This window comes from Cornus florida, unplaced genomic scaffold, assembly GCF_030987335.1.
Source record: "Cornus florida cultivar Cherokee Brave unplaced genomic scaffold, ASM3098733v1 CherokeeBrave_3.0.0_Hap2_Chr06, whole genome shotgun sequence".
Lineage (NCBI taxonomy): Eukaryota > Viridiplantae > Streptophyta > Magnoliopsida > Cornales > Cornaceae > Cornus > Cornus florida.
Window position 1 is genome coordinate 97,091,219 of NW_026775576.1, and position 23,110 is coordinate 97,114,328.

General features: G+C 38.0%; 1 protein-coding gene across 1 annotated transcript in view; it reads left to right on the forward strand.

Annotated features, from left to right (window-relative positions):
- Positions 1-873: 873 nt before the first annotated feature.
- LOC132313156 (E3 ubiquitin-protein ligase PRT6) overlaps positions 874-23,110 on the forward strand; it is a 40,223-nt gene continuing 17,986 nt past the window's right edge. The window contains exons 1-8 of the mRNA XM_059811833.1: positions 874-1,288; positions 2,242-3,354; positions 17,751-18,955; positions 19,079-19,219; positions 19,709-19,952; positions 20,039-20,758; positions 21,289-21,489; positions 21,629-22,317. Of these exons, the coding sequence (XP_059667816.1) occupies positions 1,220-1,288; positions 2,242-3,354; positions 17,751-18,955; positions 19,079-19,219; positions 19,709-19,952; positions 20,039-20,758; positions 21,289-21,489; positions 21,629-22,317 (4,382 nt within the window). The 5' untranslated portion in view covers positions 874-1,219. The remainder of the gene's footprint in view (positions 1,289-2,241; positions 3,355-17,750; positions 18,956-19,078; positions 19,220-19,708; positions 19,953-20,038; positions 20,759-21,288; positions 21,490-21,628; positions 22,318-23,110) is intronic.

Consider the following 23,110-nt stretch of genomic DNA (forward strand, 5'->3'; position numbering starts at 1 on the left):
ACAAATTCCTCGGCTTCATCGTCCCTTTCAGTCAATCAATTCGCGCGAATGAGATAAACTGCAAAAAAATATATAGTTTAGGGGGGTTTATTGCACATACCCCAATAGTTCAGGGGGGTTTTTTGCAACTTTTATAGTTCAGGGGGGTCTCTTGCACATACCCCAATAGTTCAGGGGGGTTTTTTGCAACTTTTATAGTTCAGGGGGGTCTCTTGCACATACCCCAATAGTTCAGGGGGGTTTTTTGCAACTTTTATAGTTCAGGGGGGTCTCTTGCACATACCCCAATAGTTTAGGGGGGTTTATTGCAACTTTTATAATTCAGGGGGGTCTCTTGCACATACCCCAATAGTTCAGGGGGGTTTTTTACAACTTTTATAGTTCGGGGGTTTCTTGCACATACCTCAGTAGTTCAGGGGGGTTTAATACACTTTACCCTATTATATATCATATAATAAATGTATACATCATGCATATACATGTATTTATATATATAACCGGTGGGAATGTTTTTATCTTTATATATTTAATTTTGTACTTATGATGTATTGGGTATTTTTAAGATTTATAATTTGAAGTTAGATTTTCTAGATTTATAGCTTTTTTATATTAATAAAAGTAAGTGTCGTGCCTTGGTGATTAGATTGCTCCTAAAATTTTTGTCATGAAAAAAATAAAAAATAAAATAAATTTTTTTAAAAATATTAAGTACATTTTGCGACAAATGTTATATTACTAAACACAATTATTGTGACAACAACAAATATTAACAAACATCATTTTTGTTTTCTATTTTTAGAAAACAAAATCATGTTTCCCTTTTCTTAAAACTACGAAAACAGAAAACGAGTAACGCACCCTAAAATGTTTAAAAATGTTGAACAACCGAAGAGCATAAATTTAGCAGGTTATATAATATACCTGCAATTAGAGCTTTTAGTTCAAGATTGTTCCAAACTTGTGAACCACCTTGGGGAGAGAGGGGTCAGTGACGAATGAGGTCGGATTCGACTACCAGAGCCAGAGGCCATACAAAAATTTAGGGTTTTGAGAAAGTTTCAAGTTTTACAGACAGATATATATATATACATATACATATATATATATATATATTTATATATATAATCGGCCCACACACACCGACTGCTATACTGCTCCAGCCCTGGGGAGTGAAAGTTATCAATTCAGACACTGTTGTTGCGCCGATTGGTTTCGGTACATGTTCAGGATGGAGATTGATTCTTCTCCAGAGGCTAATACTCTTTCTGCTCGAGATCGAATCGTTCAGGTAAATTATTCGAATAGCCTATCTTCTCAATTGTGTGCAGTAAAGGAAAGTAAAATAGTGTTTTGATTTCGATTGCACAAATTGGTGCAGAGTAAATTGGTACACGATTCAATTTTTTTATTTTTCTCCTTTTCCTTTCCCTTCCCCTCTTCATTCACACTTCTTGTGAACTGAACAAAGTTTAATTCTGTGTATGAGTGCTCGTTTGTTGATAATTGGTGAAGAATGGCAAATAATGCTTCTTTATTTCTTTTTTTATTTTTTTATTTTTTTCCTGGCACTAATTTGGGAAAAAAACCATCAATTTATGTGGGAGATTATGTCGGTGTCTTCAATTTTTTCTTCATGGAATTTTTTTCAGGGATTTTGTGGGAATCTTTCCTATTACTTAGTTCATTTCTCTTCAGATTATTTTATGACCGTTGGCTCCATCGTATATCATGTTCTGATCAGTACTTCAATTTACGTGAGAATTTGGATTATCTGCTGGGTTCTGGGTCGACCATGATAAAGTAGGTTATCTAAAATTTTGGATGTTAGATTTTTCTTTGTTGTAAATTATGAGACTGAAAATTTCAATCGACAGAATGCGGTTCTGCCACCTGTTTTTGTTTCGAGTAATTACTTCCTGAAAAGGAAAAGAGCATAGAATATGTCATTTCTCTTATTTTCATATTTTTTTCTTGGAAACCAGATGCTGAATAATTGGTTGATCAGTGATCAGTTGAATTACATTGTGATATTGTGCATTTGCTTGTGACTTTTTCTGTGATAAATGATTTGCTTTAATAAAAATATTTTTGTTATGATTCAAATCCTGTTTGTAAGTGGTTTTTACTCCTCAATGTCACTAAGAAAGTTTCCATTGTTGATTTAATTCTGGTCTTTCCTGAACTAAATTTGGATCATGAATGGTAATACAATTTCACATCTGTTTCTTAATTCTATACCAGAGGCTTGCCCTACAAGGAGTTCATCTGGATAATCTTGAGCAGCTCGAGCCAGGTCTAGTTTCGTTTCTTAAGGATAACAAATTCCGAATACCGGATCTGGTGTGTGCTATCTTACCTACCGATGAGGAAGCAATTGAGCATCCTCTGGAAGCTCAGTCAGGGTCTACGAAAGCTTTGGTGGGCCCAAAGCTTGAAGATCAATTACTTGAAAGCATGGTTTGGTTGCAATGGTTGATGTTTGAGGGTGAGCCAGGTGTTGCACTGAAGAAGCTGGCTAACATGAGTGTTGGTCAGCGTGGTGTCTGTGGGGCTGTTTGGGGAAACAATGATATAGCTTACCGCTGCAGAACATGTGAGCATGACCCAACTTGTGCAATTTGTGTTCCTTGTTTCCAGAATGGAAACCACGAGGACCATGATTATTCTATCATATATACGGGTGGTGGTTGCTGTGATTGTGGGGATGCGACTGCATGGAAACGTGAGGGGTTTTGTTCGAAGCATAAAGGCGCAGAACAGATACAACCTCTTGCGGATGAGTTTGCAAACTCTTTGGGGCCTGTTCTTGATTCCCTTCTTATTTGTTGGAAAAACAAGTTACTTTTTGCAGAAACTACTTCTCAAGGTAGTCCTAAAGTAGACGTTCATGTTGCTGAGCTCAAAAAGATTGCAGATGAGCTAACATCTGTAGTGGTGGAGATGCTTTTAGAATTCTGTACATACAGTGAAAGTTTGCTCAGTTTTGTTTCTGGGAGGGTTTTCTCTTCAGTTGGTTTATTGGACATTCTGGTGAGGGCGGAGAGGTTCATAAGAAATGAGGTTGTTAAAAAACTCCATGAATTACTTTTGAAATTGCTCAGTGAACCTGTGTTCAAATATGAGTTTGCAAAGGTGTTTCTTAGTTATTATCCATCTATTGTAAGCGAAGCGGTAAGAGAGTGTAATGATACTGTTTACAAGAAGTATCCACTTGTATCTACATTCTCAGTGCAAATTTTCACAGTGCCTACTCTAACCCCACGCCTTGTGAAGGAAAATGATCTTCTGGCCATGCTGTTGGGTTGTCTGGAAGACATTTTTATTTCTTGTGCTGGAAAAGACGGTCGACTACAGGTAATGTGTTTATTCTTATTTTTGCTTCTGCAAGGTGCTTGAACAATTATATAATTGTATTCTTTTGATTATGCACTCTTTGAAGCAGCATCAGGGTGGAATGATGAACTTGGGGATTTAACTTACATTTTCTGTAGAAGTGCACGGTTTCTAATGGTTACGTGTAGTCGTAGACTTGCAGCTTTTAAATTGCCTTAGAGAGAAGTGAATCTTCAATTTATATATATGTATTTTTCCCATTCAATTAGCATACTATAGCATTGTGTCAGCCAGACATAGGTGCTCCATTATTCTCCTTCTCTTGACACATTTCTTCTTTTCCATTGCAAGGGTACATGTTTAATATTCTTGCTTAGGATTTGTCTGATACTATTTTTGTTGATTAATTATTATATTGTGCTTTGAATTATGTTATTAATCTAATTATTTTACATTTTTTAATTCCTGTTTTGATTCTGATATTTTGCTACCTGTTAAATAGTTCCGTTCGCTGTCATTTATGCAATCATTAACTAGACAATCCCAGTTAATGTAAGTAACTATACAATTTATGTAGCGGAAATGAAAATGCTAAGATGGGTGAGTGGAGTGACTAGGAGAGAGTCACTAATGGGAAAGTGAGAGAAAAATTAGTGGCGGCTCTCATTCGTGAGAAAATTAAAGAAAGTAGACTTACCCAGGGGAAAAAAAAGAAAGAGAGTAGACTTAGATAGTTTGGACACCTACATCGGAGACCTAGAGACGCACCGGTCAAACAAAAGACTAGTTGTAATAGAAGGTAAGAGATGGAGAGGGCGACCAAAAATAACATTGGATGAGGTTATTAAAAATCATTTTAAACCGTTAAATATAGTAGGCGAAATGGCATGTAATAGGAAGGATTGGAGAAAGAGAATTCATGTGGCCGACCACATTCATATGAGATTAAGGCAAGGATGATGATGATGTGAAAAAAAAAAAAAGGATGATGATGATAATACAATTTATGCTTGAAAATGAACAACAATGGAGTGTGTTCACGTGTCAAGTTGGATAAATTAATGTAGTGTATCCCAAAAATTTGTTTTTGCACGTTTTCTTCAATCTTTGATTTAAATAAATATGGAATAATTTGAGTTGATGGGCAATGGTGCACCCATAATCACATCCAGGCAAGAAGAGGATTTAAATACAGCATAAGCAATGATAGCAAATTTATTTAGTTAATTTTTTAATATTTATTTAATTTTTATAAACACTATCTTAACTGGAGAAAGATGATTTTGTGCAACCAAGACCTGGACCTGTTCCTAACATCTTTCTGCTTTTAGAAATAGCTTTCTATCCCCCTTGATTTAGCTACTTTGACCCATCAAATATGGGGCTGTATTGTGTGTGGGGTATTCCTCGAGTAAATCCCCAGGAGTGTTGGTATTGTCTAATGCTCATCCTCAAATTGATTGGTAAAATCATACACAGTTTGTTCTATGTCAGCTAAATTTGCCTTGATTGAGAATTTATTTATATTGTCAATTGTTATCCATTGAATGGGTTTGGTAAATGATGCCCTTACGCACAACCATAGCTTGCTACGTCGAAAGAAGTTTTTGCTTGGGTAAATACAAAAACATGGCATAATGTGGTCCACACAAGAATGTTTCAGGTGCACTCCCACAAATTTAAGCCTTACTGTGCTGATTATAACCTACGTGGGCTACAAAAGTATCAGTTGGGGCCACGCTCATTCGGCCTCTAAGACACAGCACACTCAATGGCTTGAATTCCTGAATTCTATAGGGCTCTTTGTGCTCTATTCCCGTGGGACAAAAAAGAAGAAGCAATCGGATCAATTTTATTGTATTGTAATTAGTAATACAAACACATGTTCTAACAGGAACTTGAATACTGCACTTGGCCCCTTTGAAGGTGGCAGGAAATACCACTCACGTTAGCGGCCGCACTAACCAACTTCTGCTTTCTGTTTTTTCTTTTGTTGAAACTTATTTGTTCAACCATACATAAAAATTTAAACACGCGAGGACAAGTTTCTCTCTCCCCCCCCCCCCCCCCCCCCTCCCACTCTCAAATATATATAAGTTTTGTTGATTTGACTTGGTAACTCACAGGCATTTAATCTGACTAGGTCTAACATATGTAAGGAAGAGTTGGAACTCAAAAGCTCAATGGTACCAGAAATCAGAGGTCTGATGCAGCAAGCAGAAAGGAAATCCCTGGTCAATGTGTAAGAAAGGGATAGTGTTTGGAGCTATGAGTAGGCAAACCAAACTGTTATGACAAACACAACGAACCCAAGTCGAATCAAGAATCAAGACAGAAAAGTAAACATGCTATACAAAGAACACAGAGATTTATACGTGGTTCAGCAACAGCCTACGTCTACGGTTGGGATCCGGCAAAAGTTTTCACTATGTGTAAAATCGGAGATTACAAGTTTTCAGCCCGTCACTCTATTTTTGTACGAATTTCAGAGTCTTTCTCTTCCTCCACTCCAAACCCTAAGCGCCCTTATATATCAGGTTACAAGAGAATAATTAGGGCCCGTTTGGGAAGTGTAGTGTGATGTAGTGTACTGCTCTAGCCTAGAACAGAACAAGTGTTGTGTGATGTAGTGTTCTGAAAGGAGAACAAAACATGTTTGGGGCGAAAATTTTGTTCTGAGAATTTTGGAATAGAAATTATTATTATTATTTTTTATAATTATTTTAAATTAAAAAAAATTAAAACAAAACCCACAAGTTTGCAGTTACAAAGAGAGACAATATCAATCCGTTTTCTTCCATTTATTCCAAGGCAAAGATTCAACAATCCTTAACCAAAATCAAGGAACTATCCTTACGTTGTTGAATAGAAATAAAGAAGGCCAATCTTTGATAATTTTGTCATCATCCAATTGTTCTCAAATTGGTCCATTCAAAGAAAGATCGAGAATAGAGATGGAGGCGTTTGGGAGGCTGAAATGATTTGCCCTAAAAAAAACAATTAAAACAAAACCCACAAGTTTGCAGTTGCAGAGATAGAGATTGAGAATAGAGATGGAGGCGTTTGGGAGGCTGAAATGATTTGCCCTAAAAAAACAATTAAAACAAAACCCACAAGTTTGCAGTTGCAGAGACAGAGATCGAGAATAGAGATGGAGGCGGGAGGCTGAAATGATTTGCCCTAAAAAAAATTAAAACAAAACCCATACAGCTTTGCAGTTGCAGAGAGAGAGAGGGGGAGAGACTAGGGCAAGTTCAGAGTTGAGAACGAGAATAGAAATGGAGGTGGGACTTCTGATCCTTGTAGATTTTGTACTCTGTAGTTGCAGAGAGAGAGAGAGACTAGGGCCAGTTCAGAGTTGAGAACGAGAATAGAGATGGAGGTGATTGGGAGGCTGAAATGATTTGTGGAACACTTGGAACAAGTTTTTTTTGTTCCAACATTTGGCCCAAATAGTGCAAAGTGTTCTGATACTGTTCAGTCCAGCACAGCCTCCACCAAACATGTTTTGGGCCTCAATAGTGCTACTGTAGCACTATTGGGAACAAAACAGCATAGCACGGAACATCCACCAAACAGGGCCTTAGGGTCCACGACCCATGAGCAAAAAACGGGTCAAAAAAATTTCCTCGGGGCCAAGGCCTCGAACCCCCAAAGCTCGTAATGCGACCCGGCACCAAATTCGGGCCACAATATCACAAATCTCTACCTTGGCTCAAATTACGCCAAACTCCACAATCTCCAGCTACTCCTGTCACCACCTCCACATGCCCCTAAGGGCCTCAGCAACTACACGTACCAATCAAGTCTGAACTTGAGTGTAGGAATGACCTTAGTCATCATATCTGCCAGATTCTTTACTGTCCCAATCTTCTTCACTGCAATAGCACCCTGTGCAATCACATCTCTGATGAAGTGAAACCTGACATCAATGTGCTTGCTCATTAAACATATAATTTTTAATCAAATGTATGGCACTCTGGTTGTCGCAAAACGCAGTCAAATCATCTTGCTGCAAACCCAAATCACCAACCGAGCCTATCAACCATATAACTTCCTTCACTGCCTCTGTAGCTTCCATGTACTCAACCTTAGTAGTAGACAATGCAACTACGGGCTGCAAAGTCGCCTTCCAACTGATCACACTCCCACAAAGAGTGAAGACATACCTTGTCAAGGACCTTCTCCTATCAAGATCTCCAGCATAATCCGAATCAACATGTCCAGCAACACTCCCACACGTGTCGCTGCCTCTGTCATAGACTAACCCAACATCTGCAGTGCTTTGCAAGTATCGTAATATCCACTTCACAGCTTGCCAATGGAGCTTCCTAGGTCTATCATGTATCTGTTCACTACACTAACTGCATGTGAAATGTCTGTCCTAGTGCACACCATAGCATACATAAGGCTACCAACTGCACTAGCATAAGGAACACGAAACATGTGCTCCACCTCCTCCTCGGTTTGTGGTGACAATCGTGCTGAAAGTCTAAAGTGGGCAGCCAATGGAGTATTCACAGGTTTTGATGCCTGCATACCGAAGCGTTCCAGCACCTTCTCAATATCCTCTTTGCATACAATTTGCCCGCTCCTCTATCCTGTGAATTTCCATTCCCAATATCCTCTTTGCAACACTAAAATCCTTCATCTCAAATTCACCACTAAGCTGAGCCTTCAACATATTGATTTCAGACATGTTCGTGCAAGCTATCAACATGTCATCAACATACAACAACAAGTACAAATACGAACCATCTGAGAGCTTCCTGTGATACACACAATTGTTAAATTTACTCCTACAGTAGCCATTCCCAATCCTAACCATAAAGGTGTCAAATCGCTTGTACCATTGTCTAGGAGATTGCTTCAGCCCATACAAGGACTTCTTCAGTAGGCAAACATGATCTTCCTTTCCCAGAATCTCAAATCCCTTAGGTTGATGCATATAGATCTGCTCCTCCAACTCACCATAGCAAGTAACACCCAGATTGAGCTATGTTTTACCATAGGAGAAAACACTTCATTGAAGTCCACCCCTTCCCTCTGTGTATAGCCCTTCGCCACCAAGTGTGCCTTGTATCTCGTGTCTTCCACCCCTAGAATTCCTTCCTTCTTCCTGAAGACCCATTTACAACCCACAATCTTTTGGCCCTTAGGCTTCTTAACTAGCTCCCAAATCTGGTTCTTACGAAGAGACTCAATCTCCTCACTCATGGCAATAGGCCACTGTGTTGACTTATGATAAGAACACGGCTCATCAATATCTTTTACCACATTAAGTGCATAAGCAACCGAATCAGCATATGAAAACCCATACTTCTCAGGTGGCCTAATATCCTTCCTAAGCCTGTATCTAGCCACACTATACTGCTGCAACTGTGCATATCCCTTAGCCTGAAACTGCACTTGCTTGTGAGTCGACTGAACCTCTACATGCTCCACCTGCTCACTGACACCCTGAGCTTTTCCTGAATCAACTACCTCCTTCTGCGGAGTAAGCATCGCAAACTCATGAAAGGTCACATCCCTGCTAACAAGTATCTTTTTTCCCGAAGCCTCTGGGCACTATAATCTGTATCCCTTTGACCCCAGGCTAATAACCAAGAAATATGCATTTCTTAGCCCTCGGTTCAAGCTTTCCCTCGTTCACATGAGCATACGCTAGACACCCAAATATTCTCAGATTACTGTAACTATCAGGAGAACCAAACCATACCTCCTCTGGAGTTTTACAGTTGATAGCAATCGATGGAGACCGGTTCACCAAGTAACTAGCTGTAGAAACAGCTTCAGCCCAAAACGCTTTGTCTAACCCTACATTGGACAACATACACCATGCTCTCTCCAATAACGTTCTGTTCATCCGTTCTGCTGCGGTGTCTTCCTCACTGTGTGGTGTCTCACAATCCCGTGAGTCTTGCATAACTCATTAAATTATCCATCACAAAATTCCAAGCCATTGCCTGTCCTCGAGCGCTTGACTTGTTTTCTTGTCTGCTTCTTAATCAAGGTCTTCCACTGCTTGAATGTAACAAAAGCCTCATTATTGTGCTTCAGAATATAAAACCCAAACTTTTCGAGAAAAGTCATCAATCCGTGTCATCATATATCTATCACCACCATGTGAAGTAACCTGAAAGGGACCCCAAAGATCAGATTGAATATAATCCACCGCACCTTGGTCTTGTGAATTCCTGTACTGAACTTCACTCTGCACTGCTTCCCAAAGATGCAATGCTCACAGTAATCTAGCTTTCCAGTTTCTGACCACCAAGCAAACCCTGCTTACTCAGAACATCCATCCCCCTCACTCATATGCCTAAGCCGCATATGCCACAATCTGGTAGTATCTGAATCCGGATCCGAGGACGATACAACAACTGAACCCGTGATTGTGCTACCCTATAGAGCATATAAACCATGCTTTTTCAGTCCCTTCATCACCACAAGAGCACCCTTGGAAATCCTAATGACTCCACCTCCAGCCTTATAAGTGCACCCGATGGAATCTAGCGTACCCAGGGAAATCAAATTCTTTCTTAGTTCTGGTACATGCCTGACATCAGTCAGTGTCCTCACTATGCTGTCATACATCTTGATTTGAACTGTACCGATACCTACAACCTTGCACGTCGCATCATTCCCCATCAGAACTTCCCCTCCATCAATAGATCGATAAGAGGTAAACCAGTCCCTGTTTGGACAAGCATGAAACGAGCAACCCGAATCAAGAATCCACTCATTGCAAGAGCTGCCGACTGAAATTGTGAGAATATTACCATCATCTGAATCATTACCCTCTGCAACAGCCACACTATCAACTTCAGAGGATTTTACCTTTCCCTTCTTACGCTTCGGACAATCCTTTTTGAAGTGCCCTTCCTTGTGACAGATGAAGCATCTCAACACCTTCGTTTTGTTCTTAGACTTGGAACGACCTTTGTTACCAGACCCTCCCTTCTGATTCGTTCTCCCTCTAACAAATAACCCCTCTGCCGAACTTTCTGTATTGCCCTCAAACGCCCTTTTTTGCAACTCAGAATTCAGAGCTTCCTTCACGTCTTCCATGGACAAAGCAGTTCTGCCATACATTATTGTATCGACAAAGTTCTCATACGAGGTTGGTAGAGAACACAACAGAATAATAGCCTGATCGTCATCCTCTACCTTGACATTAATATTATTTAAGTCCATTATGATACTATGTACCTTGTCAAGATGGTCTTTTAGAGACGAAACTTCGTGCATCTGAAAAGTGAACAACCGCTTCTTTAGATACAAGCGATTTGCAAGAGATTTCGTTATATACCGGGACTCTGACTTTTGCCACAATCCATCCGCCGTAGTCTCTCCAGCAACTTTTCGCAGAACCTCCTTACTCAAGCACCACAAAATCGTACTGTGTGCTTTCTCCAAAACCTCATTTTTGTCCTTGATCTTTTCTGGCAGTGCATCCTTCCCCTTCAGCGCCTTGGATAACCCTTGTTGAACCAACGGAGCTTGCATCCTAACCAGCCACAGGTTGAAATCGTTTTTGCCATTAAACTTCTCGATTTCCAGAAACTTGGACGATATCCCTGCTTTGAACCAAAAGCTCTGATACCAGTTTGCTATAACAAAGGTAACAAACCCAAGTTGAATCAAGAATCAAGACGGAAAAGTAAACACGCTGCATAAAGAACACAAAGATTTATACGTGGTTCGTCAACAGCCTACGTCCACGGTTGGGATCTGGCGAAAGTTTTCACTATGTGTAAAATCGGATATTACAAGTTTTTATCCCCTCACTCTGTTTTTGTACGAATTTCAGAGTCTCTCTTCCTCCACTCCAAACCTTTAGTGCCCTTATATATCAGGCTACAAGAGAATAATTAGGGTCCACGACCCATGAGCAAAAAACAGGTCAAAAAAATTTCCTCGAGGCCAAGCCCTCGAACCCCCAAAGCTTGCAATGCGACCTGGCACCAAATTCGGGCCACAATATCACAGAAACAAAGAACAATTCCAGGGTTGTGGACACTCCAATAGTAACTAGGGGCTGGTTATGTTAATTTTGTGTACTATCTAAGTTGATTAATGAATTTGATAAGGTGTTGGCTTGCGAAATATGATCTTAAATGGGTCAAACATATAACATGACTAAACAGAGACTAAAATCCTATTTTCATGAGGTCCCAAGTGGGTCTTGGCTCAAAATTGAGTCAAGTATCCTGTCTCTTTCTTCTTTGTAGCCAATTTTGTTTAGTTCCTCTCGTATTTGATTTTTTTATTTTTTTCCCTTTGAACGTGTCATTTATTCCATCAACTAAAAAGACAAGGGGAATGATAGCAGCACCAGATTTATATATATATATAAATATACTGATGTTTCAGCTGACATTACTGCAATGCCTGCTGCCAAGAGAGATCGAATCAAAGATGATCAACACATTTAATACAACTCTAAAAGGGATTGAATAGATCACAAAATGACGATGGATTAGAAAACCGGCTATTATGATGATTGTATGCATCAACAATTTTAATTTAATACAAATCAAGCTAAGTAACTTGAAGTCCTGTAGTATATCTAACATGATGTGCCATAGCACACTGCATTAGACGCATTGTTTCATGATTCTTTATTTTTCAAACGTTGGACAAATTACGTGTATTTATATCTGGTAGTTCACTAAATACTTCATATAAAGAACAGTTGGGCTTCATGTATGTCTATTTATAGAAATCATGATCCCCCATAGTTCCCTGAATACTTCAAGATAGTTTATGTTGAAAGAAATTTGGGACTTTACCAAGGAATGTGGTTTATTTCTACTTTACACGAGGCACAACTCGTAACTAATTTTGGGAGTTATGGACTCATGCCTCTTATCTGCTTTGGCATGCATTTCTAAATTTTGGGTGGTAGTAAGCCATGCGTTTGCTGCTCAAGTATGCTCATGAAACCTTAAAACCATGGATACAATTACATGGATCACTGCACCAACAGGCCTTGTCCCCCCCCCCCCCCCCACCCAAAATCACACACACACACCCAAAGAAAAAGAGACAAAGAAAGGAGAGAAATTTTCACCACCACCCAAAAAAGAGATGTATAGGATACTTTAGAGCTCGTTGTTGTTGATCTACAATTGAAATGGTCAATTTGAATTTCTGATCACCTTCCCCGTCATGGTGTCACAAGCACAGTCAGATTCTTTTATCCATTTAAAAAAAAAAAACAAAAAAAAATTGCATGGCAACTCATTGGTAGATTTGTGAGGAAGAAGCAATATGATACGGGCAGAATTTCGAATTTCTGCAAGTGGAATTTGTGTTTTTTAAAAACTTTCCACATTTTTAAAGTTTCCTTATTTTGAGTAGTTTTCTGATTTTCAACAGTTTTCCTATTTTGGTTTTATTTTATATTTGGTAGTTAGCTAATATAAGGCTAGGATTGGGGAGGAAGAAATTCCATATAAAGCCTTGTAATTGCTAGGTTTACAGCTTTAGTTGAAGAGATTGTTTTTACAGCAAATAAAATTTGCTTTGCAATTTCTCCTTTTCTCTTGCATCGTTATTTTTTTATTTCGTTTCAAAATTGCTATGAAGACAATTTGATTGTCTCCTCTTGGTAAGGCGACATCAGTTTGGTATCAGAGCTTTGGTTTTAGCTTCCCGGCTGCGCAATCATGTCTCCACGACAACTACTGAGAGGAGGAAATCGTAGAGTGCAGGTTCTGGCTTGAACCCTTACCCAAACAACACGAAGATGAGATAAAGTTTTTGGGGAGACAAGTTGAGTTGTTGACTCAACTATTGGGTCAGCATGTTGTTGATGACAATGTTTCGGTGGATGATGATGTGTCACACATCGAGACTATTACGAAAAATTCGTATTTTTCATGTCGCCATATAGATCATTCGACGAGTGGACTGATCGTTGTTGGCTGACAAATATCAATTTTCAGATTTCTGATTTTTATGAAGGGGATTTTTTGAATCCTTTTTGCAGCAATACAACACCTAAACCAACACCTATTCTACTTGATGAAAGTCATTGGGATGGTGAGTTTATATGGAGGAAATTCCTGAATTGGTAGGAAATTTTGGTGGAGAAGAAAAACAACTTTTGATCGAGGAAGATGATGCAACCCCAATGGTTAAGCCAAAATATGATGATTACCCGGAGGAAGAGGATGATATCATATATGGAGATATAGGTGAATTCTTGGTTATGCAAAAACCACTATTGATTTCAGAACATGAGGGTGATAAGGAAGCTACAAAAGAAGGATCTCAAGATGAAGTATGCGTGGTTTATCATGAAGATTTTGGATCCATGGAGATGAAAAATAATGGATTTTACTGTTATGATATGGTTTGGGATGATTCTTGGAGCGCAATACAACTACTTGGCGGTTATGGAAGAAAAATTAAAATTGATTAAACTTCTAGTTAAGGATACCGAGTTTTGCAAACCTACCCAATTTCGAAGGACCTCTAGAAAAATCCATATTTATTATGCGATTGTATTCTTTGAAAGCCATGCTCTGATTTTTGATTGATCGTGAAAAATTGCTCCAAACTCAAGGGTGAGTTTTTTCTAACACTGGGAGACTGATGCAAGCAGAATTTCAAATTTCTGCAAGTGGAATTTGCGTTTTTCAGAAACTTTCCATATTTTTAAAGTTTCCTTATTTTGAGTAGTTTTCTGATTTTCATCAGCTTTCCTTTTTGAATAGTTTTCTGATTTTCAGCAGTTTTCCTGTTTTGGTTTTATTTTATATTTGGTAGTTAACTAATATAAGGCTAGGATTGGGGAGGAAGAAATTCTATATAAAGCCTTGTAATTGCTAGGTTACAGTTTTAGTTGAAGAGATTATTTTTGCAGCAAATAAAAATTGCTTTGCAATTTCTCCTTTTATCTTGCAGAAGACTTCATAGCAATTTTGAAACAAAATAGAAAAATAACGATGCAAGATAAAAGGAGAAATTGCAAAGAATTGCAAAGCAAATTTTTTTTGTTTTATTTTATATTTGGTAGTTAGCTAATATAAGGCTAGGATTGGGGAGGAAGAAATTCTATATAAAGCCTTGTAATTTAGTTGAAGAGATTATTTTTACAGCAAATAAAATTTGCTTTGCAATTTCTCCTTTTCTCTTGCATCGTTATTTTTCTATTTCGTTTCTCTTGCAATTTCATGGCAATTTTGAAACGAAATAGAAAAATAACGATCCTAAGAGAAAAGGAGAAATTGCAAAGAATTGCAAAGCAAAATTTATTTGCTGTAAAAATAATCTCTTCAACTAAAACTGTAACCCTTGCAATTACAAGGCTTTATATAGAATTTCTTCCTCCCCAATCCTAGCCTTTTGTTAGCTAACTACCAAATATAAAATAAAACCAAAACAGGAAACTGCTGAAAATCAGAAAACTATTCAAAAAGGAAATTTGATGAAAATCAGAAAACTACTCAGAATAAGGAAACTTTAAAAATATGGAAAGTTTCTGAAAAACACAAATTCCACTTGCAGAAATTTGAAATTCTGCCTGCATCACAATATGAGTTGACATGTTTGTGAGTACAAGTTGTTTCTTGTTTTATAGTGTCATGTCACTTCATTAGAAGTTTTGCTATTAGCATTGAAACTATGGTTGTAAATTGAAGACGGGGCTGCAAGATCATATCGACATTTGCTTCAGTCTCCATCAATCCCATAAACTAGAGAAGGTAATTGACCTAAAAGATTGTGGGATTGGGAGTGATTATTCAATAATTAAGTTGGTTTAGAAAGTTCCTGATTAATCTTGTGAAAGTGGTCAAAATTGGTTCAGAATCATTTGGGAAACTTTAGCTAACTTGGAGTTCATTTAAAATTAATTATGAATTATTTTGGAATAAGTTTAAGCTTTATTATGAAGTTTATAATTCAATTTTATTTAATTAGAAATGTATTTGGAAGCCTTCATTTTTGTTAGGAACCTTAGATTATGAATTTGAGTTAAAAACCAGATCAGTAGTTAATTTTGGCAAGGATTCCAATTTTTGAAAACTGGCCTTTGTTTCTTTAAAAAAATCATTAAAATTAATTTGCTTATAATTTCATGTTGATCTTTATATATCTAGAAACTTGACTCGATAAGGTTTCAAATGATATATATGCTTTTGAGTCTATTTGAGCCTCAGACTATTTGCAATCAGGTTTGGCAGAAAGCGTAGATCAAATGAACTCGCTCTAGATTGCTACGATTAATACCTCGATTGGACGAGCTATCCATCAGTGACTGCTGGAGTTGTTGAGAAGTAGGGGCTTGGTACCGCTGGGCCACTGGCCCGTTGGTAATTTGATTAGGTTTTCTAAGCTTTTATAACTAATTTAAACCATTCGTAATCAATATCTAATCACTCTTAACGCCATTAAAAAGGTGTCCTAGGGGTTTCTAAATGCATGGAAACACAATACAAAAATGTGCGAGGGAGATTTACCCAAGCAAACTTTGAGAGTTCTTTTATCATATAGTAAAGTTCTATATAATATTGTGATTGTGTGATTGACTGCTTTCATCGAAGACTTAAAGAATGCTCAACCACAACAATAATCCATCTTTCCATCAAAGAACAGGGAGTTGGTTTGCGAGATGACAATCAATCACTATGAGAAGAGGGGAAACAATGAATGAATTTGTTGATTGATAGCAACAACGCTTGAGTGGAGTGTTTGGCTTAAGTTTGGAAATGTGGTAATTCAACGTAGGTGATTCTCAGGAGTAAGACTCTGGACCTACGGTAGTACTCTTTTCAATTATAGTGGATTATTTGCGTTGGCTGTGTCTTGTGCCTTTTCTTTTAGACATAAATATACTCAAATGCTGTTCCCCGCTGTGACTTGCACCCTCAACCTTCCCTTTGGGGAGATAAATGACTTACCACTTAAGCCAAGGCCGCAATTTTCTGTAATTTTTTTCTTGTGTGGAGGACATACCACTCAATCTCCCCTTGTGGTTCTCTTTGGATTTTACATGTTATTTTCTGTCTTTAATTTATGTTGCTTTACTCCTTTGGTTTAAATGGTTTGATTGGACGATAATTTTATAAGCATGATTAATTTTTTGAAATTGAAATCAAGCAAAATTTTATCGAAGTGTGTGTAGGGGGGAAGAATAGTCAAAGCTTGCATTGAAAATAACTCCTACATCAAAGTGCAGACAGTTTTAGACTCTGCTATATTCTCTTTGGGGGCATCTGATCCCAAATTTAGATTGAGTTAGAACCGAGTCAATGCCACAGGCTCAGAAAAGCCATAGGCTCAGAAGACATTCCTCTGATAGCCTTGAGATCAAGCTGTTTCAAGCTGGTGAAAATTAAATCCTTTGGGGTTGTTTTATGCAGGACTTTGTGATTACCCAACTCAACTCAACAAAGCCCTTTTCCTAATTGCTTGGGATCAGATACATGAATCCTATTTTTCCATTCTACTCTACTCTAAAGTTATAGCTTCAGTCAAGCTATACGTTACCATACATTTCCTTACTAGCCTATCCATGTTAATTATGATTTTCTCCTTCTAACATTACTCTCAATGTGGACCATTTCACTCTTCCGAAAGAAGACCAGTATTTACACAAGTTTGTCATTCTGAAATATTAAACTTCTATAGGATTAGAGATATTTATTCGACAGTAATTCAGTAAAACATGTCTTATATATAATATTAGTATGTAAGGTTATCATACGGGCAGGACTATTCTAGACCTAAGAACTCAACTACCCTTTTGCCCAGAATTGTGTGCAGATGCAACTCAACTTACTGAATTATTGCTGCTCATCCCTTATTGCTTGATATGGAATGGGCCATTCGAAGTCTTGTAATTTCCTTTTCTTTTGATTCCACTTGTCCAGTCATAAGAATTAATATATAAAGAGTTTTTCTTATCTTTGCGCCTTTGGGTTTATTGTCACTCCTATAGCTATCTGAAGAGTGATGGCGAGATTCTGAGCTTCTTGTTGTAGGGTCGTGTTCATGTTCTTTTTGTTAGGTTATCATAACGCTTCTCAGCTAATGAGCTAATGCTTTTATTCCTGGTTGCTCTAATTGGTTTTGCCATGTCAAGTGTCATGTAGTTTTGATTTGAGCTTATAGTTCAGGTTCACAGTGTCTTGATGTCAAGAATTGGATTTGAGAATTTGACTCTAATAAATATGCAATATAGGTTTGGAACTATTAATATGTGATTACTTTCATTGATTTTCTATTGATGCTTTTGGAGTGAGAAGCTGGTGTTTTTTTGGTTAAAAAATGTGATGATTGCTTATGTTTCATGTTGCTTTTCTTTCAATTTTTCTGTTCTGATTTCCAAATTGTAGTTTGTTGTTTTCTTCACTCTGTTTTTTCATTTTTGAGCAAGTTGGTTAATTATAATCCATCTGCAGGTAAATAAGTGGGAAAATTTGTTTGATACAACTTATCGTGTGGTTGAAGATACTCGCTTTGTCATGAGCCATTTTGTAGTACCCAAATATGTCGCCCATGAGCGGCGAGATATTTCACGTACTTGGATGAGACTTTTGGGTTTTGTGCAAGGGATGAATCCTCAAAGGAGAGAAATCGGTATCCATGTTGAAGAAGAAAATGATAACGTGCATTTTCCTTTCATTTTATGTCGCTCAATTGCAAATATTCATTCTCTTTTGGTGAGTGGAGCATTTTCTGTCAGTAGTTGTGAGGAGACACATGACGGGATCCCTTTCAACACATACGAACAAGATTCTGATGACCAAGACAGCCTAAGACATGCAAAAGTCGGGAGGCTTTCACAGGAAAGCTCTGTTAGTACATCGGCTTCTGCATCCAAGGTTGCCGAAGTAAATTTTGACAATCCTTTAATTCCATCCTCCATTTTGTGGTTAACATTTGAGTGCTTGAGGGCTATTGAGAATTGGTTCCAAGTAGATGATACATTGGGGGCTCTTCTAAATGTCTCATCCCCCAAAACGACTAATATCTCTGGGAACAATTTCTTTGCTCTGAAGAAAACGCTATCTAAGATTAGGAAGGGTAAATCTCTCTTTAAGTCGTACAACGTACCTTCAGCAAACTGTAAACTTACAAGTTCAAGAGAAATTCAAGTTAGACAGTGTTCTTCAACGGGTTATAGTGGATTTCATAAATGTGTTGACTTGGAGAGTGGACAAAGAGTGGGGCAGGATACTCCCCATTCAGGTTGTGATGATAATGCAATGGAAGGAGAATGTGCCACTGAATTAGAGGCATTACACGTTCTGAGTTTGTCAGATTGGCCAGATATAGTTTATGATGTTAGTTCACAGGACATATCTATTCACATTCCCTTACATCGATTACTTTCATTGGTTTTACAAAAAGCCTTGAAAAGATGTTTTTGTGAATCTGCATTGCCAAATATGTTTAATGCTAGTTCAGATGATTCGCTGTCAGCTATCTACCGTGACTTCTTTGGGCATGTTCTAGGAGGGTGCCACCCCTATGGTTTTTCAGCCTTGGCCATGGAGCATCCTCTACGGATTAGGGTATTCTGTGCTGAGGTTCATGCTGGAATGTGGCGAAAGAATGGGGATGCTGCCATAATATCTTGTGAATGGTATCGTTCAGTTCGCTGGTAAATAACAATGCTTTAAGCCTTTAATGTATTATTGCAGAAATATCAAGTTCAATTTCCCTTATATATGTTTTTTTGAGGTTCTTGGTCTCCTAAGGATTTTTTTTTGGTTCTTTTCCACAGGTCTGAACAGGGTCTGGAGCTCGATCTGTTTATGCTGCAGTGCTGTGCTGCCTTAGCTCCTCCCGATCCTTATGTCAACAGAATTTTAGAACGTTTTGGGTTATCAGATTACATTTCTCTGAATCTTGAACGGTTTAGTGAGTATGTAACACATTTCCTTAAGTTCTTTCATTTAGAGCTAAATGTTTTTGCTGTAGAATCATGTTCTATTCTTGTTTCTTGAAGTTTTGTCGTGGACACTGATTCTCTACCTTTGGTGATAAATGTTATTTATTTGATGAAGCATGAATCGTATTACTACTTCTGTTTACTTGCTACGTAGTACGATAGATAATGGATTTGGTATATGAATTGTGCTTTACATTCCTCTGTAACTTTTTGCTTGATTAATTTTTCCAGAAGTCCATCGTTGGATCAAATGTTTCTTAAGAACTTGTTTTGCATGGAAAAAATCATTTAATTGGAGATCAGGAGTTGTCAGTGATATTTGAATCTTTTATTAAATTATGAGTTTATGGATCGGTAGCTGGCTATATCATCAACTTGATATTGCATGCATGAGAAGCATGAACAGTGGCTTGGCAAAGAATGGATTACAGAGTATTTTTTGTTCAACACTATGTTTTTCAGGTATGAAGCAGTTCTTGTGCAGGAAATGCTCAATCTTATTATACAAATAGTAAAAGAAAGACGATTTTGTGGACTAACTGCTGCTGAATGTCTGCAACGGGAGTTAATTTATAAGCTAGCCATTGGCGACGCTACTCGTAGTCAGTTGGTGAAATCTCTTCCTCGTGACCTTTCTAAAATCGATCAGCTTCAGGAAGTTTTGGAGAAGATAGCGGTGTATTCTAATCCATCTGGCATGAATCAGGTCTGCTTTGTGGCTTAGGTATATCTTGCTGTTGTTGAATTGACATGCTATTGAATTGATTTTCCTGATAGTTCTCTCTATCCCAGGGTATGTATAAGCTGCGACCTGAATATTGGAAAGAAATGGATTTGTATCATCCTCGATGGAACTCAAGGGATCTACAATTTGCTGAAGAAAGATACTTGCGCTTTTGTAATGCTTCTGCATTGACGACTCAGCTTCCCAAATGGACAAATATTTATTGTCCTCTTAATGGATTAGCTAGAGTGGCTACTTGTAAAGTGGTCGTCCAAATTATCCGTGCAGTGCTATTTTATAATGTTTTTACTGAGAAGTCCACTCCATCACGTGCTCCTGATGGGGTGGTTGTAACAGCATTGCATTTACTCTCACTAGCATTAGACATCTGTTTCCTGCGAAGGCAATCTAGTGATCAGTTATGTAACGGTGGTGATTCAATTCCCATTTTAGCTTTTGCTGGTGAAGAAATATGTCTAGGACTTGCTAATAAGACTGGGGATCAGAGCTTGTTGTCACTTCTTGTTTTACTGATGAGGATGCAAAAGGAAAAAGGAGACAACTTTATGGAAGCTGGCAGTCTCAACCTTTCTCCTTTAATTGAAAGTTTACTGAAGAAGTTTGCTGAGATTGATTCTGGATGCATGACCAAACTTCGAAAACTAGCCCCCGAAGTGGCCAGTAATCTATCATCTTCTGATCTGAATAGCGGTTCAAATATTGTGGAGTCAGCTTCTGATGGTGATAAGCGCAAGGCAAAAGCTCGAGAGAGGCAAGCTGCCATAATGGTAAGATGTGATGCCATATCATTCTTTTTTTTTTTCAGTGGCAAGAGACTCACACTCCCATTTTTCCCTCTAGGGATTCGAACCCTCACTGTCCCCTTGGGAGGTAGAGGAGATACCACTAGGCTACACAGCCTTTGGTATGCCATATCATTTTATATTTGTGCCAAAAAAGGAAACAAGGTTGTGTTAAAAAAAAAAAAAAAAAAAAAAGAAGAAGAAGAAGAAGAAGAAGAAAAAAGATGTAGGTAATTTAGTTAGTATCTATCATTTTAGAATGGATTGGTGTCTTTGTTTATATTTAGCTAGTTTCCGAGATATTTTAGGAATTGATTATTAGGTTGGTTCCGTTTACTTTAAGTTACCAGCATTTAGTTCCCATGAACAACTCTTATTTTCTTGGCCCAGTGTTGGGCGGAGGTAAATGAGAATTTCCCTTGGGTCATCTGGAATATAAGTTCCTTGGTTGCACTAGACATAGTTGAACTTCAGTTTGAATTATCTTTCCAAGGCTCACTATATTTGATATGCAGGAAAAAATGAGAGCACAGCAGTCTAAGTTTTTGGCAAGCATTAATTCCGCTGATGATGATGGGTTGGATGGTTCAAAATTTGGGCAAGAAACGTCTTCCTCTGATGTTGGACCTGATTCCACAGAGTCTACAGAAGATGTTTGTTCTCTTTGCCATGATTCCAACTCAAGAAATCCTGTATCTTTTCTGATCCTTCTCCAGGTTAGAGACTACTACTCTCTGGGTTTATTGACAAGTTATATTAACTGATTAAATTTTAAGACTCTGACTAATCACCATTACTTGCTCGCAAGCTCTAACACAAAATCAAACTGATAATTATCTCTATTTTTGGACCAAGAAATCCAGACTTCTGAGTCTAGTTGACAGAGGTGCCCCATCGTGGGACCAAGTTCGCGGGTTAGGCAAGGATATTCCCACAAGCACAAACAATATTAGTACTCCATTTAGTGGGAGCACTGTCTCAAGTAGTTCAGAAATGATCTCTCCTTCTCAGTTAAATCACTTGATTCAGAGTGCGGTAAACGAGTTTGCTTCTAATGGTCAGCCTAGGGAAGTCAAGGCTTTTCTAGAATTCATAAAAGTGCGGTTCCCTTCAGTGAGGAATATTCAACTGCCTTGCACATCAAATGATACAAGAGAAAGACCTGCTTATTCTCTTGAGATGCTGGAAGAACATATGTACTTGTCTATTCAGGAAAGAATGCATGAGAATTTGTTTCATTCAAATTTTGTGAAGGAGGACGAAAATTTTTCTAAACCTAAAGGGTATCCGACAAAGAACGCAGATGCTGAAGCTCTTTTACTTGCAAGATATATAGCTGCTCTTTCAAAAGAGACAATAGAGAGTCCTTCGGCTTCAGAAAATTCCCATACTCTGAATGATGAGGCTCTGCCAGAATCTAGTTTGCCTTCTCTGACGTATGATGGTTTTGGTCCTTCAGATTGCGATGGAATTCATATTTCTTCCTGTGGGCATGCTGTACATCAGGGGTGCCTTGATCGTTATTTATCATCACTGAAGGAAAGGTAAGTCCTTTAGGTTCAGCATTATTTTTCATCATCTCTTTTTTCTTTCTTTCTTCTCACTTTGTTTTTCTGAGAGTTCCTCCTCTCCCTTCCTTGAACCACCTTCCAACCACAAAAAGACAGAAGAAAGAAAAAAGAAAAAGAAAGAAGTAACCTTCTTTTGTGTCCCACATGCCCAGACCCCACCACTTCCTAAACAAAGTACTTAATTTTTCTGCGTCAATTCTAATTTTTAGTCCTGGAACCATTCAACACCTGAAACTTTTATTTGGAGTTAGAACTCCTCGGTCTCAACAGAGGAGGAGTTGATTTCCTTTCTATAACAATATAATGATGTTTCAACCACATAATCTGGAACTTAGAAGCTTCCATAAGGAACCAAGAAATTGTGGTTCTAGAGTGTGATCGTCACCTTATTTAACACTCTATTTGATTGACAGGAACAGTGAAGGAATGGGAATATGTAGTTACTTTCCTTTACCTGTGCGTTTATTTGTGTGAAATAGTGGGTCTCCCAGTAACTGTTTTCCTGCAAAAAAGTTTTTAACTATTTCACTTAATTGCTGCCATCTGTTTTAGCAGGAAAATGAATTTCAGGAGATTTTAAACCTTAATTTATAATTTATTTTGTTACAATTTAAATATTTGTAGGAAGAAACCTTTATTGACCCCTTTTCTCTGAATCCACTTTATTGAATGACTTTCTGACCATACAAAATTCCTCCAGCTAAGCTTTGCATTCACTTTTTTTAATTAAATGCAAAGATATCTATACGGTTGGGTTCTTAAAACA